The 19,841-nt window shown below is 33.9% G+C and overlaps 1 protein-coding gene across 1 annotated transcript; it reads left to right on the forward strand.

Moving 5' to 3' along the window:
• Positions 1–3,711: 3,711 nt before the first annotated feature.
• On the forward strand, positions 3,712–6,657 carry LOC103489621 (uncharacterized). Its single transcript, XM_051082246.1, has 3 exons — positions 3,712–3,963; positions 4,868–4,908; positions 6,412–6,657. Exons 1-3 carry the CDS (start codon positions 3,712–3,714, stop codon positions 6,626–6,628), a joined length of 510 nt encoding a protein of 169 aa, XP_050938203.1. The 3' UTR covers positions 6,629–6,657.
• Positions 6,658–19,841: the final 13,184 nt, after the last annotated feature.

Genomic DNA, 19,841 nt, shown 5'->3' on the forward strand with positions numbered 1-19,841 from the left:
TAATCGAAGCAGACAATATGATGATTTATATGCTTTAAACGGAATGCGTCGAGTATAACACATTTCGAACCTGTATGTGCACCAGATCTCAATAATTGAGTTTTTCTGAACTTCATGTTCTTCTAAAATATGAGGATTCTGCCTTAGAGAAACAATTCAAATGAAAAAAAGTAGCAATTCAGCCCACGACTATGGTAAACACTACTACAATTTTGGCCTTCATTAATGTGTGTTAGTGATATATAATTAGATTTGCCTTCAACCACTAGCTTAATCTTTTTGGTGAATTGGTGGTTTAATAATGTGCAAAGCACGCCAAAAAATAACTACATTGATGGTTTTTGTCGATAAAGTAGGCAGACATTAAGAAAACCCTATTTTCTTGATGGTCAAAACAAGTCATCAAAAACTCTTTCTTGATCATATTGGCCACCAAGAAAGGGGCTTTTGATGTTTTTTGCCAATCAAGAAAACCTAGCCTAATTTTCTTTCCACAATTACTTGATGGATAATACGCGTCATATAACGTAGTATTTTTTATATGTATCGTCCATAAAGCAAGACGGTTCTTGACAGTTTTTTACTGTCAACAAAACTCCAACCCAAAAACTCACGTATTTTACTGTTTTTGCATGTGTCCACAAAATAAGAGATCTTTTCTTGACGGTCAGGACTGTCAAGATAACCATTGCATCAAGAAAAATATTTTTCTTGATGGTTTTTTTGCCATGACCATAAAAAAAAAATCAAATTTTGAGGGCGTCAAGAAAGGCCAAATTTGTAGTAGTGCAATCATGATTCAAATTTTCGATATGTTGGAAATCCTTCTAAACCAAATCATCAACAAAACTTCAACAAAAGAAGAGGCAAAGGTCGAAACTCTGACAAAGGCTATTTGAATAACTTAACTTCAACATTCACTTTTTCGAAATTCAAATCACATTTGAATATAAATTGAGGCAAAATTAGATTTTTCAAAATCAAAAGTCTAACCCTACAACTTTGACCACTTCCATCATTTCTAAGCTTTCAAATATGAATATGAATCTGTATTCATATTCTTGATATTCAAATCATATTTAAATATAAAGCTCTATCTCTTAACTAATAACCGATAATTATATCATATATGCATGTCAATTTTACTCTCCTTTCTTAATTCAAATAACTCGAATTAATCCGACATATTACTCTAAGTTTATTCCATAAGAGCTAGTAAGGAAACCTAATGAACCTACAGATTATGGGCTTCAACAATAAGAGATTAACTGACTAAACTCTTTAAACCGAGCTAATCAAAATTTGTTAACTAACGGGTCATTCCACTAAAGTCTCGTAGTCGCACTCCCCTCACTATAGATATATATATTTGTGTCCATCCAATAGCTATGATTAATAAGTCAATCCTTCACCAGTTGTTTGGCTTGGTCAAAGTATCTTTTTATCCCCAAGATCACATCTTGTTTCTTAGATCCCACTGATCCTTTAATGAACAATTGATTTAGGGTTCAACCTATAAACCAAATCCCTCTCAGGAAAATGAAAGGGTGGGGCCCCTTGTTCAAGGCTTGGATTCAACACTTAACGGAACAACCTACATACTGACCCTAGAGAGAGTAAAAGTGAATTCCATCTTGCACCCTATGTCCCTAGCTATCTACCTGATCTTACCCCTGAAATGAGAAGCTTATTGAGCTAGCACTAATGGAGTGTCCTCACCTATGAAAATCTAAGGATAATCTTGTGTGAATAGGAGTGCATTAGTTAGCTCAGGACTAAAGATTAAGTTATATAGGTTGTCAATAGAAAGAAATAATCAATTTTAAACAGTAAACGATGTTATAACGTAAAATTGATTATTTCACCGCTCGATCTTATGTAAACTCTTTACATAGGACCACGCCACTTATATGTCTCTACATGAACGAATTCAGGATCACATCGTTTGTCTTAACTACAAAGTGCAAATCGTATGCATAGTGTCTCCAGAATAAGGTGTTCAACCTTATTCATATATTATAGACTGTTTGAGCTATATACTTGAACTTGACCCATGCTTATGTCTTTACATAAAATTCAATGTTACATAAGATAACCCCAGAGCCTTAGTTTATTAGATTAAGCGTATACAATTTCATGAATAATTCTTCAATAACCACTTTATTAACAAATAAAACAAGATATGATTACAAAACATGAGTTTCATGACATAAAATCTAACATTTTAAAATAAAAATTTTCTTCAAAATGTAAGCAACAGTCTCTAGTGCTAGTTCTCAAAATGAATTATGCAACTACGCATAGCTCATCATTGAGCGAACCTATAAAAAGGTTTCATTTCTTCTTTTTGATACACCATTCTACTTAGGTGTACCTAGTTTAGTGAGTTGTGAATTAATTCCATTTCCTAGCAAATAGTTTTGAAATCTTAAGTCCATGTATATACCACTTTGATTTAATCGACGCATTTTTGTTTTTTTTCCTAATAAGTTCTCAACCTCAGCCTTATACTTTTCGAACTTTTCAAGAGCTTCGGACTTATACTGCATTTGGTGAACATAGTCATATGCAGAATAATCATCAATAAAACTAATGAAATATTTATACCCTCCTCATACTTTGACATTTATTGGTTCACAGTGTTAGGTTTTATGCCCTAAAACTTGTGAGTGTTAATGTTAAACTTTATATTATTCAATAAAGTCGTTATTGAGGTATTATTCAATAAAGCTGCTATTGAGGTATTGTTCAATAAATTGTTATTGAATAAATGATTTGATCGTTATAAACTCTATAGTGAAAATAGTACTATAGCTACGAGTTTTAGGTTAAGAAGTTTAGCCTATTAATCTCGGATCATTAAAGCTCATGATCTGTAGGTTCATTAAGTTTCTTTACTAGCTCATTATGAAATCAAAATTAGAACAATATGATCAAAAAATTTGAATCGTTAATAATGTTTGATAATTAACGATTATAGATTGAAACAGAAATGATATTTAAATAAGAATTAGATATCAAAAATTCGAATAGGAATTTGAATTAGAACACAATCCGATTGATTTGAGTTTCATGGTGAAAAATAATAATATAATATTAGTTAATTAAATTGTTCAATTAATTAATAATAATATATAATTTTATTATAGTTAGATATTTCAAATTAATTAGATTAATTGTGAGATTTATTTAATTAAATGTAAAATTGAAAAATCAATTTAACAAAGTCAATATGTTGACTTTGTCATTTGAATGGATTTCTCCAACTTATATGCAAGTATGATAGTGCTACCTTGATTGAAGAAGTGTTCATCACCAAATTCTCCACAAATCCCACTAAATCCATTCAAGTGTATAATACTATTTGTTCATGCAAAGAGTTATGCATGTGAAATGGCTATAATATAAGTCTTGATTGAATTATGATTGATGAAACTTGAGTAATTTTGCTGAAGATTACCTTGTATTCATAGCTCTCTCTTCCTGTAATCACTTTTTCTTACTAATTTTTTCAGACATAGCTAATTCATGAACCCCATAAAATTTTAATGATTTATTCTCAATTGAAATATACACTTCAATTTTCAAGCTGAACTACTATGGATAAATGAATAGCATACACCTCGTCAGGAAATTTTATCTTAATGAATTTTAACTTATTAATTAAAATTGAAACCTCGTTGATATAGGGATTAACTAAAACATCCTCCCATGTTGAAATATTTGTTAAGAGATAAGTCTGCCAATAGTATAAGAGGAAATACTTATCCCCAAGTTCCTCCATGTCATAGGGGTCCGACCAGCCCTTTTCCCAAAGATAGCCTGCGATTCGCTCCTCAAGCCTTTTCTCTCGCAGTGGAAATCTTCCTATATTTGCTTCACTGCATTAGTCTCATTGGCTACAGAACTAGCAATGTTCATTGGCAAACATATCATGGTGATTGCAACTACTTCTTTACTCAGGTTCTTCCAAGCTTCATCTGACATCTCTTTTGGTTTTTCCTTCAATTACCTTATGCAATTTTTTGTAAGTCAAAAACCCTTAACTCGCATCTTCCGATACCAAAAAATTTTGGTTCAAATTTCATGATTCTTTTGGAACCTCTTGGCTATGATGATCCCATAACTTTTGAACTAAAAGCCCTATGACACTTGTTGGAAATTTATGCTTAGATATAAATAAAATACAAAAACCAAATTATATCCAAAATTCTCACTTGCACAAGTTAAAGCAAAAAGAGAGTAATGATCATAAAATTATCAAATAATAAAGAGAAGTGAAAAGAGAATGACACACAAAATTATGTCGGTTTATCCAAAACTCAGGATTACATCCAGTCTTCTGTAACAGGAGGTTTTATTACTATTTATATTGATGAAAATGGTAAAGTTCCCAACTTGCACTACAAAACTCTCTCCAAATGGCCTAATACGAATTATTTCATGTCTTATACCACAACTCAGTATTTTGGAATTTTCATTAAAGAGAAACACTCAAAATCCAAGCGAATACTTATTTTCTTCTCTCAAAATAATTACTGCCACATACAATACACACAAATTGCTTCTGCCACAAGTGAAACTCCGAAAATTTTCATATTTCTTTTAATTATAATTTGTGACTGCTCTTCACAAAACCAAACATATTACACATATATAATATAAATATTTGTTGGTAGCGTAGATACCCTAAGAACCATTTGGGCCAAGCATAAAGAAACTTTCAGCAAATCAATTATTGGCATTTTCCTTCAATTTTAACTAAAGTCAAAATTACATATAAATATAATATGTGTTTATAGTTTCATCATTTGGGTGCTTCCACGGATTTTTGTCTCCACGTAATCCCATCAACCTTCTCATGCAGGCCTTAATTTTATCGAGTCAAATTTCGATTCTGCTATTGAGGTAAAGCAACATTCTCCTATAGGGATTTGACACAACTTTCTCTCCCGTGATTGAGTATGCTAAAACTCTGGAGTTAAATTTACCACTGCCTCAATCTAACATATGGATGCATTGATTCATAGGAGAGAGGTGAAGCTTAATAGGCAACTTAACTTTTGCCTTGTTCATGTTCTTTCATATTGCCAGAGAAATTTTACCTTTGGTGAATTTATCCAAGAACATCTATTATTTCAAAAAAGAATAATCTAAATCTCTGAACAATCATTTTTACTGGTTTGATTTTAAGTTTAATATCATCTTTAATAAGTATTGCTACATCATGACATTGACAACATTAGTCTGTTACAGCATTGTGGTCTGAAAGCGCTTAGAAAGAAATTGGGTTCATGCTAATCCAACTTTTGACTATTGTCAAAATCTATTTAAACTCTAGTATTCAACTAATACTTGGATTTTTTTTTTCAGAGTTGGCACATAAGTTTCTTTCTCTTTGAAATACAAGTGTGACTAAACTTTTTTTTTTTTTTTTTTTTTTTTTTTTTTTGGGTGGGGGAAGGGGGTTTTGAGAATGAGGGGCAAAGAGAACCCTTGTCCAAAAAGAAAAATTATTACAAAAAAGAAAAGGGCTTCCCAATTTCTAATAATCAAGGCAAGTTTTGTGACTTGAACTCCAACAAGAAGTCAGTGGTTTGTACAACTACAGACTGAAGATTCCTTCAAGCTATTATATGATTCTCCGAGATTTACGGTTTTTTCCTTCCAAGTTGACCAAATCATAGCTTTAATACACAATCCTACAAAAAAAATTCCTTTCCTTAAGTAGCATTCCCATGTACCCTATGCTCAGGTTAAGGCTATTAGAAGTTGATCATTCTTGCTTGTTGGGCTTGACATGCTTTGCTTAGACTTCAAACTAATAATTGTAAAAAAGAAAGTAGATGATCCACCTTTCTATGCATTTGAGTGTTCTGTAACTTTAACATCTTGATTTAAGAGAGAGCGACAATAAGCAATGATGGTTTGGTGGATTAGTGATTGTTTTTCCATCTGCTACATTCCTAAATTGTTTTGTTTTAGCCTTTTAAGGGTGCAGAAGCGACTCTGAATGGATAAAAACCTATTGGCCTATTCCTAATATTTCAAAGGAATTGGAAAATTACAAGACCTGGAAATGGTCATGGCTTGTCAAAGAAAAACAGGTCACTCTTTAATTCTCCATCCAGAACAATAGTGGCTTTTATGAACCTTTAATAATGATAGTTGTCTCGATTATCTTCATTTACCGATACAAAAGTTACGTATCACTTTTTTTTCCTTTCTCTATCCATCTCTATTTATATGTATTTTATTTGGATGTAACTCTTTTGTACATGTTGCATTTCAATTCCAACTATACATGCACTAGATATATATGCTGAATTATGCAAAAACTTATAGTAGGTATTTTTAGTACTTAAAATGATGTAGTTAAAGTACTTACATATAAATTGGTTGTTTTTTTAGTACAACCATTGATAGACAGAGGATGGAAGATCATGCCAACTATTACCAAACTAGCTCAATTTATAGCTTTCTTATAATGGTTTTTATCTTTTGTGATATTTTTTCCCAAAAAACATGTATTGGCTCCAAGGGGAGAAAATTATTCTCTTGGATGCTTCCACCTATGCAATGGTCTTATGAATGTTACTTGTTAATGGATATGATGTTTCTTTATTAGAGCCACCAATGACTTTCTCATTTTATTTATGATGTGCTCCATGGTATTTATACACATATAAGAAAGAGAAATAATTAGTTACAATGGAAAAGTTACCAAACTGATTAACAAAATAAAAACAGAATGTAAGCTTTTTTAACTGTTTGAAGAATTTCTTCAGGTGGTTTATTAATTTTCTAAACCTGGTGCTGAGACTTTATACTTACAATATGATATTAACTTGATCTTCTTTTAAGAGGATCTTTTTGCTGAATGCCCTAAAGGATGTCAACTCTATACTGGAATTATTGAAGGCTTTCCAAATTACCATTTTCTCTAGATGATTCTATTTTGGAAAACATGAAAATCTGGACAAGCCGCATTTTTTGAAATGTGGATTATCAAGTAACTCAGTTAGTTCGTTCTATATATTCTGATAGCCTTGATAGAAAAGTGAAACAAAAGGTATTTCTGCTTCTCGTTTAGATTCTTTCCTTTTCTTCCCTAAATCGACACAACTTTCAGGAAACTATAAGCTTTGGTCAGTTTCAGATGACTAAGGCTCTTGAATCACTACAATACAACATTGAAGTGTTTACAATACAAGAGAACTGTTGAACATTACATCATAAGAATTTAAAAGAAATCATATGGGATGTCCAATTAATTTGTCGGTTTTTTTTATCTTTTGTCGTCTACCTTGGGAACCACTGTTTATAAATACAACTAGGTGATTCTCTTTCTTGTTTTAGTTGCTCAAATTTTAGCATCACGATTCTCTAAGAGTAGGTATGGAAGATTTAAACGTGTGTCAATGCATATATAGTCAAGAAAGAAAAGATGTTGAAAGGTAAAATGTAGCTACTAACATTGCTCACAGTGATCTTTGATCATGGAAAGATCTAGCCTTGTCCCGTCTAAAGTTTTTGTAGGTTGCTAAAGCAGCAAAGTAAAAGTTTTCAAGGAATATTTTTTGAAAGTCAACTCAAGGCCATTCCATTCTTCTTGCATTTAGTTTTAACCGAACATTTATAAAGCAGTAAAAATGGGTATTCTTTGTTTAATTGCATGGAGGGCTCTTTTCTTGGCCTCAAATGAAATTCAACCCCAGTTTTCAAAACCAATTAATTTTTGGCATTTTCTTATTTCTTTTCTTTTGTTTTTTTTTCTTCTCTTTTTGTTTCTACTTTCTTTTTTGTCTTTCCTGCGTTTCTTACTTCGTTTCTTTTTTTCTTTTATTCTTTTACGTAAATTTGTTCACTTCGCCTTCATTCAACAATTTTTTCCTTTTTCTTTCTTCTTTCAAAAATTCTTTCTTTTTCTTTTTCATTCTACAGCTTTTTCTCAAGAGGCAGGGGGCGAAGCTGGAGCAAAGGTGGAGTGTGTGGAGCGGAACTAGGGAGAAAGAATAGGGAACGTGGAGCGGAGGAGCAAGAACAGGGAACCGTGTGGAGCGAGAATAGAGCCAAAGCATGGAGTGGGAGCTAGAAATAGGCATCATCTTTTAGATTAAAACTGAAGTGAGAAGCGGGAGCATGGAGCGAGAGCAAAAAGCGTGGAGTGGGATTAAGAAGCAGAAGCTAGCAAATGCCCATTTCACGTGTTTTAAGGTCAAATGAATAGTTTCACACGTGGATGACATCAGCAAAATGCCACTTTTCAAATTACTCATTTTCCAGGGATTCGTAGGGAATGAAAAATGCCCAATTTTCAAGAGTGAATGAAAAGCGGTCTCTTGCTTGCATCAGAATCTTGTGAATTTACTAATTTGTCCCTAAAAACCATCCACACACTCGATGCTCGTTATTGGATACTAGATTCTAAATACAAGATACTCGCTACTCGATGCTCGATACTTGATGTTTGATGCTCTATGCTTTATATTATATGTTCTATGTTATATACTAGATACTCAATCCTCGATACTAGATACTAGATACTCGATGCTCGATGCTCAATGTTGCTCTATGTTTTATATTATGTTATATATGTGATAGAAAAATACGATATGAATGCCAAACAAAATAGATTGTTGTGTCATGACGAACCACGACCCTGAAAGCAATTACGACTAACCAAGGTGCCAATCATATTGTTGGTTGCTCCCCAAGGTTAACACAGCTTCCCTACTCAGACGTGCACTCGTCGGAATAAGGAATAGAAATAAACCAAAAAGAATGATCAGAACAATATTTAAAGATTATGGAAAATGGAGATGGATAGAAAATGGGAGATAAGATTTGGAGGAGTGGAATTGTTGTTGCTACGGAAATGGTCGACAGGCTATGTATTTATAGTGAAGAGCCCCCAATTGATAAGCCTAAAAGGAAGGGAGCCCAACAACTCACATGCGGCCCAAAAATGGAGACGTGGTTGAGCTGAAGAACCGATCGAAACTTACACTAAAGAATGTCAAAACTGTCAGTAATGAGGTTGACGGGGAATAATGGGTCGAAATCGACGCTAAAATGGGCTTAAGCCTACAATCATTTCCTACAATCCCCCAACAATGACTGTAGCAACTAGGGGCGTAAACGGGTTGGGTTGGGTTAGGTTGGACGAGTTGGCAACCCGAATAGTATTCCCAACCCAACCCTTAAAATATGAGTTGGGTTGTCGGGTTGTATAACTTTTTTTTTCATTCTTAATGTTTGTAAAGCTAACATAGGTAAAACATTATTCAGCCAACAAAAAAGGAAAAACATTATTCAGTCATTCGGTACATACACTAAAAGAGGAAAAAAAGCTATAACAATCTCGATAGGACACGACCCCAAGCATCGACCAAGCACAGCCTCAAATTGCCCCGAGTGCTCTTTAATTTCGCTTTGTGCTTCTAATCTCGGTTGTTCACGACCCTGAGATTGCCCAAGTTTCCAACTTTTTAAGCTTTCTATCCTTCATCTCGGCCGGACACAACCCCAAGATTGCCCGAGTTCCTAACTTCTTAAGTTTTTTGTCCTTCATCTCGGTCAAATATGACCCGTGATTGCTTAATCGAACAAGCAACGAGATGGCCTCGGGATTACAGTTCTATCTTCAATCTTGTCCATGATTTCACATGGCTACCCGAGATCCTTACATAAAAAGCATTTTGTCTTTTCTCTCGATCGGGCAAGACTGAGTCTTGCCCTACCTAAGCCATATTATATATATATATACATATACATATATATATATATACATATATATACATACATACATACATACATACATATATATATATATGTAATTAATTCAAGTTGGATTAAGTTGAACCAAATTTTTCAACCCATAACCCGAGACACAGCCCAACTAAAAAAAAAATTAAAATTTTCAACCCAACCCAACCCGCATTTTAAACTAACCAATCCAAGGGTAGTCTGGATTGTCGGGTTATTCGCATTGGACCTACACCTCTAGTAGCAGTAAAGTTACTACGTAGACAAACAAGAATGAGATTTTGATAACTTTGTTACGAGCTAAGATAGGAGATTAAGCTTAAACATTAATATCTAAAGATTTCAATTGATGTGTAGTGGAGCAAGGCAACAATCTTGTTTAAAAGAAGGAATCACATCTTGAACTTTCAATAACATTGGTTGAGACCCTCACAACATGTTTTATTCCTATTTTTGGTTTATTTATGCAATATAGAGTTGTGTTTATTATGGTCATGCACATGAACCTTTGGTCACCATGAAAGCTCTAGAAAGAGACAACTATTTCATAGAAGGCGGCCACACCTTCACTGCTACATTTTGTACTTCATTAAGTCTGTCAAAGTAAACCATTCAAAAGAGCTATGAAAACTTTATCATTATCCATATGGATTATGGACCATTCAAAAGGCTTTAGTATCATCCATCAAGTCCATTTAAGGACTATCCACACAATGGGCTATGGATCTTTAATTGTATTGTAACAGACCACCTAATAAGAGGCAACAGACCATCTAGTCTATCACAATAGACCATCTAATATTAAGTACTATGGATCACTATAGGGCTTAAGGTCCATGTTCACTGAGGAATTCAGAACCACTTTTCTAGTTAGTCCTTTGGTTAAAGGATCAACCAAGTTCTTCTCAGACCGAACAAATACTAAGGAAATAGTTCCTTCTTTCAACAATTGTTTCACAACTTCATGTCTAAGATGTATATGTTTTCTTTTTCCATTATAAACACTGTTCTTAGTAAAACTTATGGCAGCTTGTGAATCACAGTGTATAGACACTGGTACAGATGTCCGTCACAATGGTACATCTCTTAGCAGGCTTTTGATCCACTCAACCTCTTGTCTTGCCAATTCTAAAGCGATAAATTCATATTCCATAGTGGATCTAGCATGCAATTTTATTTTGTAGACTTCCAAGATATTGTTCCAACTTCGAGCAAAAATACATAGTCACTAGTGGAATTGTGATGTTTCTGATTTTAACACAAAAGATTATATCTGGTTCTCCTAGGTCTTTCATTTCAAAATGTAATGACAAAATAACTAGGTATTATTTATCAATTCCATGTTTGTTCTAAAGACCAACATGTCATCAACATATAAATATATTAGTACATAATCAACTTCAAACGACTTTGAATAAACACATGTATATTTGAAGAATTTGCCTTAAGCCCATTACAAAGTATTGTTAAATTTTTCATACCATTGTTTAGGAGCTTATTGTTGAGATCTTATATGCTTGGGACTTAGAGTTCAGTGCAGTGTAGTGTGTTGTATATATATCTCATGCTCTGCAATGAGACATGGTCATGGTATGTGGTATGCTCTCTATGTCTCGCGTTTTCATGTAATTACTAAGTCCTCATGAGTAAAAGTTTTCCTAATGTTTGCCCAAGTATAAGCGAAGCAATTGGTTTTCTGGGTAATTCAGGGTCAAAAATAGGGAATTAATATCAAAGCTTAGTTCTAGGGTTCACTCTTCATTCAAGCGATATAAAAGAATTATCTATACATTATGACAAAGTGTAAGTTTAAATTATATCTACATAATTACACTAGAAAGTCTGCAAAAGGGGATAAATGTGGAGGCGAGATGAAATTGTGAACTAACTTATATAATAGAAAGTGAAGGAAATCTCCACGTTACTAGGTGTTTAGACCATGCAAGAGTCTTGATGCAATATATCTCAAACAACTAGCTTATGATTAAAGATAGCAACTCTCGGTGTCTTAAACACCATACTTGCTCGCCTCTCGGATGCAAATGACTAAACTTGGTTAAGCGAGATATATCTAAAAGGTTTCACTTATAAGACTAATAGAACTTCTCTTTTAAGGGTGACAACCTCTTGATGCCTAATACCTACACTGTTCTCCTTTCAGGATACAAATGATGGAAGTTATCTCGCCAAGGTGGAGTTTATCTCCAAACTCCTCCTTGCGCGTGTTAGTCATATCCTTGCTACTTACTCTCTCGGGTAATTGGCGAGAAGCACTGGCCAAGTGATGACTATAGCTCAACTAACACGATAAGAATTATAAGCTTAGTTTCTTATCGAGAACTTATAACAAGACCTAACTATAGATAACATGATGATAGGTGAACAATAAAGAAATGGTAGATTGATAAAGTGTAAACATGCAATATATTAAAGAGTGTAGGCCTTAGGCCACTGTACAATATGAACAAGTATTGCAAAGATATACACAAATGGAAAGTATAGAAATGAACATTACAAGTTAGGGGAAATGGAAAGTGGCATCTTCTTTACTCATACTCTAAGCTCTCACTTATAGATTGACTGGAGAAGAAGAATAATGTTTTTACAAACGACGGAAAGGTTACTCTTTCCCGCCTTTCTTTAGGGTTTTAGCCCATTTAGGCTCACTTTTGCTTGGTGTAGAAGACTTTATATAGGCAACTTTTAGTGGGAAACTTCTATTCTTCTTATCATGTCAATACCCATTGCGGCCTTTGTCAAGCCATATTGTAACGATCCAACTCTTTATACTAAGCTGAGATCATTACTACTTATCTCATCGGACCACTCACATACATATAATCTCATACTGGACTGGTGATCTCATTGGACTACACAGTCATAAAAAGGTAGTGATCCCGAGGGGTGCGACTCTAATAGATAAAGCTAACAGTACACTTTATCCATAGCATGTAGCATAACATAACATCATAAGCATAGCATGATTAATCATGAGATTAATATTTCATGCATTAACATCAACATCATCAATCATCATTATCAACATAACTGAGTCGTAACTATCAGTCGTCATAAACATAAACTCAGACATGGCTATCAATCATCATAAACATAAGCACATTATGCACATTAGCTACATCAATAATGCATAATGGAAAATTACATGCAAGCTCTTACTTCAGTTTGAAGGTTTAATAGGAGAATCTCTTACCTAGAGATTAGCTTAATCCAAAAATACAATCCTGACAACAAGGTCAAGCTTCCCAAAAAAATCCTAAATAGTAAGGATAAAATACTAAGATAATAAATTTAATGGTTGCTTAAAGTCCCAAAATCCATTTAATTCAACTTACTCAAAGTTGAGGTCAAATCCAAATTACCCTTGGTTGGAAAAAATTCCACCGCTCAAACTTTCAGTTAAAATCTAACCAAATTAATCCAAAATTAAAATATTTAGGGTCCAAGATTAATCTTTGTTGGGCATTAACCAAATCTCCATCGAACTTACCAAAAATAGTTGAAAAGGGCAAAAAACAAGCTTGGCGGCCCAAAATGGCTTGGCTAGAAAAGGGAACCAGCTAGGCAACTCAGCTTGGAAGACAGGGTGGCTCGCATATGGCTCGAGCATTGAGGACGGCTCGAACGCATGGCTTAGAAGGAGTCTCGGCTCGTTTTGACGCAGACGGTTGGCTAGCATGAGACGGCTCAGAGTTTGTGGCTTGCGAGCGTCAGCGGCTCGGTGGTTTCAACTTGGCTGGTGATCGACGGCTACACGATGAACGACGAAGATGAACGAAAATCTACAGCGGAGGCTTCGATGGTTGGGCACGACGCCCTCCCTTTCCTGCTAGGATTGGAAATCCTGTATCTTACATATCCATATGATTGAGTCCTTGGGTTTCCGAAATAGTGTAAAAAGAGGTGCTTCGAATCATTACTATTTGACTCGGACCTGTTCTAAAAAAGTCGAGGCATTTCGAATTGTTTGTTGACACGGACAAAGTCAAGGAAAACCTCTGAAATTATTTCCGGACGCAAATCGAAGACCGTAAAGGCCGACATTTTAGAACGAAGAAATGGCGTGCGATAAAGGAAGGATCGGGTGGGACGCGCAAACGATCGGTGACTGAAGGCAGCCGGCTTGATTGCTGGCTTGGGTTCACGCAAATGGCTAGAGAAAACGAATGCGAAGACGAGACTTGCGACAAAGCCGTGAGCGACGTGAGACGACGGGAAGAAAGGGTGACTCAGATGGTTGGCGATGAAGGAGACGCGGGGGAGCAAGTGCAGCGGTTAAGGCTTAGGGTTTGTGAAGAAGAAGAAGGATGAATAGTAATCACGCAAACTGAGGCGTATTTAAAAGAAAATAATAATAATAATAATAAAAGTATTATTATTTTCTTTTCTTTTTCTTTATTCTTTTCCAAATCAAATCTCATACCCTATCTCTTCATTTAAAACCCATCAAATCCCCCTTTTAATTCAAATCTTCTCTCTCTTCAATAACTTCTCCCACTATTCCTCTTTTTATCTTTCTAAAACAATATATATCCTTAAATAATTATACTATATTCATAATATAGTTATTTTAACTTCTAATTCAATTAATTATATAATCACATATATAATTAATCATAATTTTTTCAAATACAATTCTCCCAAGCACAAATCATTTAAAACAACCAATTTCAATCACAAATTCCAAATTTTAATAAATTAGATATTTTTTCAAGATATCTAATAAATTGTAATTTCTACAACTCAAAGATTTCAACAATTAAATCAAATAACACCCAAAATAATTTCAACAATTGTCAAAATTAAACTTAAGATAATTAAGAATAAGATTACCTTAATTTGGGGCATTACATATATCAACTCCAACTACCACTCTTGTCCTTGGCGTAGATCCTCGCCTAGAAATTGTACTTGTCAGACGGGCTCTTCACACATAGGTCTTGTGCAAGATCCTCTATGATTCATTAGTTTCTTCTTTTGTTTCTATTCCTACATTAAGACACCAAAAATGAGGTAAAACGAGTATGTAGGCTTATTTACAATGCATTTCCAAATACATATGAATTTACAAAATAAACTATGTGTTTTCATTCTTTTACTACGCTTTTTGACTTCATTATTCTATCTAAAAGACTATAACAACTTGTATTTCTACAAGTTATCACTTGTTTTTTTACCATAGAGAAATTTTTTAAGTTTACATACTTTATCTTCTTGGCCAGTAATTTGAAACCCTTTTGGTTCTGTCATATAAATTTCTTTTTCTAGATTACCATTTAGAAAAGCAGTTTTTATGTCCATTTGGTGAATGAGAAGACTATGTATGGCAGCTAGTGCAATCAAGACTCTAATTGAGTTATCTTGGTTACAGGAGAATACATGTTAAAGTAGTTAATACCTTGTTTTTTTAGTATACCCTACCACTACTAATCTAGTCTTGTACCTTTGACTCATGTCGTCTTGTTTTTCTTTTAAAGATCTACTTACACTTAATTGGTTTACTTCCTTTTTTAAGGCCTGCTAATTCCCATGTTTGATTCATGGTCAGAGAAACTAGTTCACTCTTAATAGCTTCCTTCCACATACTCGACTCTATAGAGTTTAAGGCTTCTTAGTAACTTTAAGGATCCTTATCTATTAGATACAACCTAAGCCTCGTCAAATTACAGCCAATTTTATTGCACCTTTCCACTATAAAGATGCTTAATAAATCCAATCCAAAAGTTTTCTCAGTTCTCTGTCTTTTACTTCTCCTAGGTTCTAATTCACATATTACATTAGAAGTATTAACAGTTTCAGATTTTGATGCTTTACTAATATCTGAAGGATTTTCAAGATCAAGCATACTGTTAAACAAGCAAGGAACAGACAGAGATTTAATTTCTTTTTTTAGGGGAAAAACATGCTCAAAGAACTTTACATCCCTAGATCACTTATGGTTTTGTCATTTAAACACATAAACCTATATGCAACACTATTTTGAGCATAACCAATAAATATAAAGTCAATTTTAGACCCAACTGTAAATTTCTTCAATGTAGGATATGGTACCTTAGTTATGCATCCCTAGATCCTCAAGTAAGAAAGATTAGGTGCATATCCTTTCGAAAGTTCGTAAGGATTTTCGTCTAGTTTTCTGTGAGGAACCCTTTTAAGAACAAAACATGTAGACAACACGACTTTTCCAAACATATTATCAAATAATCTAGAACTTAATAAAATAGCATTCATCATTTCCTTAAAGGTTCTATTTTCCGCTCGGATATGCCATTTTGTTGTGGTGAATAAAGGATAGTAAATTCATGAATATTATCATTTGATTCACAAAATTCCTTAAGAGATTTATCACTATATTCATCACCTCTATTTGATCTTAATCTTTTTATTCTGTTACCAAATTGATTTTCAATTTCTGCCTTAAATTTCAAAAACATGCTACCAACTTAATCTTTTGTTTTTATAAGATAAATCTTAGTAAATCTAGAAAAGTAATCTATAAAAGATACATGATAATTTCTTCCACCTTTACTTGTAGTGCTTTTTAAATCAGCTAGATTTAAATGAATTAATTCTAACAATTTTGTACTTCTAGTCACAACAGATTATAAAGGTTTCTTAAAATATTTACTTTCTACACAAACAAGACAGTTACTAGTTTCATGTGATTCAGATGCATTAATTAGTCTAAATTCTTTAAACTTCCTAATTAATACAAAATTTATATGACCTAATCTACCATGCCACATATCAACAAATTCAACTATGTAAGCAGAACTATAAGCATTTGCATCTATCGAAACAGTATTAAGTACAAACAGACCATTAGACAGATACCCCTTACCAACAAAGTTTTCGTTCTTTGTGAAGATAACCTTGTCACCTCCCAATACAATCTTAAGACTAGCTTGATTCAACAAACTTCTAGATACCAGGTTTCTACGTAGGGAAGTGACATACAAAACATTACTCAAAGCTAAAGTTTTTCCACAAGTTAATGTTAAAATAAAATTCCCTTTCCCAAGTACTTCTGCAGTAGTTGAGTTCCCACGAACACACATTCTCTATCTGCCATGTCTTCGAAGTCATGGATAAGTTTTCGATTAGTGCAGAAATATCTTGAAGCTTCAGTATTGAGAATCTAGTCAGTCTTATTTTCAATAAGGTTGACCTCCACAACAGCTGCTATGACTTAGTCATCTTGTTCAACAAGATTGGCTTATGGTACAAGTCTCTAGTTTAGCCTCCCTTTCCTTTGGTAGCATTGATAGGATTTGTGTCCCTCCTTTCCACCGACATAACATATCAGTTTCTTCTTCTTGATTTTTTCCCCGACAACCTTGACTTGTCCCTTCTTTTGTGAGTTTTCTCATTCTGCCTTTTGAACTGCTTGGACCTGTCTCTGTTATCAGTAGAAGATTCAACAAGGTTAGTATTAAAAAATTTAGATTTCTAGAAAAACGAGCTTATCTTTCAATCTATTGGCTTCTTCCGTTTGCATATGGTTGATCAACTTCTGAAGTTTCAAGTCCTTTTTATGTTTCAGGTGATTTCAGTAGTCATTCCATGATGGGAGAAATTTCTTGAGTAGTACATTTGTTTGGACTATTTCACACATCTCCATTCCTTCGAATAGAACATTGGCACCAATTTTTCATATTCATGAATTTGCTGTACAATAGGTTTGTTGTTCGTCATTTGAAACTATAGCCATTTTCCAATGACATAATTTTTCTTGTCGGCATCCTCTCCACCATTCCAAAGTACTCTAGATAGCCTTAGCAGATTCTTGGGATCGACTGTAGGTACTTGCTTCCATTGGTCAACGACAGGAGGACCCGTGGATGATTCTAGATAAGAGGTAAATGCTGGTATTGAGCTAGAACTGGATGATTCCGAATCAGACGGAGGATCAATGTAAGAACATAGTCAACTTCCAGCTGCTCGAAAAAGATCAGTAATTTCTAGGACCATCAGAGGTAATTTGTTCCATCAAGTGGTTCGAGTTTGAACAGATCCTGAAGAACTTTATTGAAATTCTTGATCGACATTGGTTTTAATTTCTTTCAAATTGATAGAAAAATATGGTATGAATGTCGGAACAAAATAAATTGTTGTGTCATGACGAACCATTGTCTTGAAACCAATTACAATCGGCTGAGGTGCCAATAGTATTGTTAGTTGCTCCCCAAGGTTGACACAACTCCTTTACTCAGATGTGCACTCGTCGAAATAAGGAATAGAAACAAACCAAAAAGAACGGTCAGAATAATATTTGAAAATTATAGAAAATTGAGATGGATACAAAATGAGAGAGAAGATTTGGAGGAGTGGAATTGTTGTTGCTATGGAAATGGCCGAGAGGCTATGTATGTATAGTGAAGAGCCTCTAATGATAAGCCTAAAAAGAAGGGAGCCCAATAGCCCAGATGCGACCCAAAAACCAAGACATGGTTTAGCTGAAGAATCGGCTGAAACCAACGTTGAAGAACGTTGAAATTATCGGTTACGAGGCTGATAGGAAAAGTGGGCCAAAATTGATGCTAAAATGCCCACAATATGTTTCCAACTTGATGCTTGATTCTTAAAGAAACGAGAGAGAGAGAGAGAGAGAGAGAGAGAGTAGATATGCTAAAAAAAGACGTAAGAAGAAATCTAAAAAAAAACACAAAAGAAAGAAGTATAAAAAAAAGAATTGTTAATATTATGCTTTATTTGACGACATGTTTCATTTAATTTATTCTCTTTTTAATTGAAGTTGCCCTTTATCCAATTGAAAGATTATGTGAGATTCAGTACTTTTTGGGCATTTAAGTTGTTGCTATTTATCGAGATTTTGTCCTTGATTACAACGTGCGGGTGGTTATATTTATATATGGTTTTTTGTCATATGTAAGCATTTTTTTACAAACAAGATAATCATCATTCAAGAAGATTGTCCCGCCATATAGATACTAGTTCGATTGGTAGGTGAGTTCCTACCATATGTATATTGTGTATGTGTAGTGAGGAGTATCATATACCAAGTCAATGACTAAATAGAGAACTTGAGTGAAGAGATCTTTGATGTTAGAGGGAGCCTAGCAAGAAGCATCGTACTAAAGTATCATTACTCAATGGGAGCCTGCACAATGTGATATGAATCTGAATCAAGAAGCAACCAATCCAGAGGTAGATTCCATGAAAAACCTGGATTTTTCGGTATAGGTTTATTTAGTATCTAAAAGATATTAAGTATGATAAGAAACTTGTACTTATAAACCTTGTTTATATTCTATAAAATATCTCTTCAATCGGGTTCATGACCTCCAGATGTAACCGTAGAGGTGTAAGTCCAACTTGAATAACCTCACAACCCGGACTACCCAACCTATATTATATTGGTTGGGTTATGTTAGTTTAAAATGTAGGTTGGGTTTGGTTGGGTTGAAAACTTTTTGTTTTTTCAAGTTGGGTTGGATCTCAGGTTGAAGGTTGAAAAATTCAGTTCAACCCAACCCAATCCGATATATATATATTTACATTGTATAGAACAATTTTAAAAAAATATATATATTTACATTGTATTTTTTAAAACAGAAAAAGTCTGCAGACTCAAAATGAGAAACACCAAAATGCTCGTGTGATTAATTGGCACCCAGTGCGCATAGTATATTTGGTAAATGATCGTTTAGATTTGACTAATCTTTCCTACACGATTGTTTAATTTTGATCGTAAACGATTTTTTTCAAGATTTTTTGGTACATGATCATTTGGGTTTGATACATAATCGTAATTTTTTTCACAATCTTTTATATTTGACACACGATCTTAAACAACCAAATAACAGTTTGAGAAAAAAAATTGTAAAAGAAGAGAAAAAGACGATCGAAAGGAAAAGAAAAATTGTAGAAGAAAAACAATGGAAAGGAAGGGCAAACGAAAATATTTAAAAAAGTTGCAGAAGAAGAAGAGAAAAAGACATTAGAAAGAAAAAATCGCAGAGAGGAAGAGAAGAAAGATGATAAAAAGGAAAGGCAAACCTGAAATATTTTAAAAAAATAGTTAGCTTCATGAA

The sequence above is a fragment of the Cucumis melo genome, chromosome 1, assembly GCF_025177605.1.
Source record: "Cucumis melo cultivar AY chromosome 1, USDA_Cmelo_AY_1.0, whole genome shotgun sequence".
NCBI classification, from domain to species: Eukaryota; Viridiplantae; Streptophyta; class Magnoliopsida; order Cucurbitales; family Cucurbitaceae; genus Cucumis; species Cucumis melo.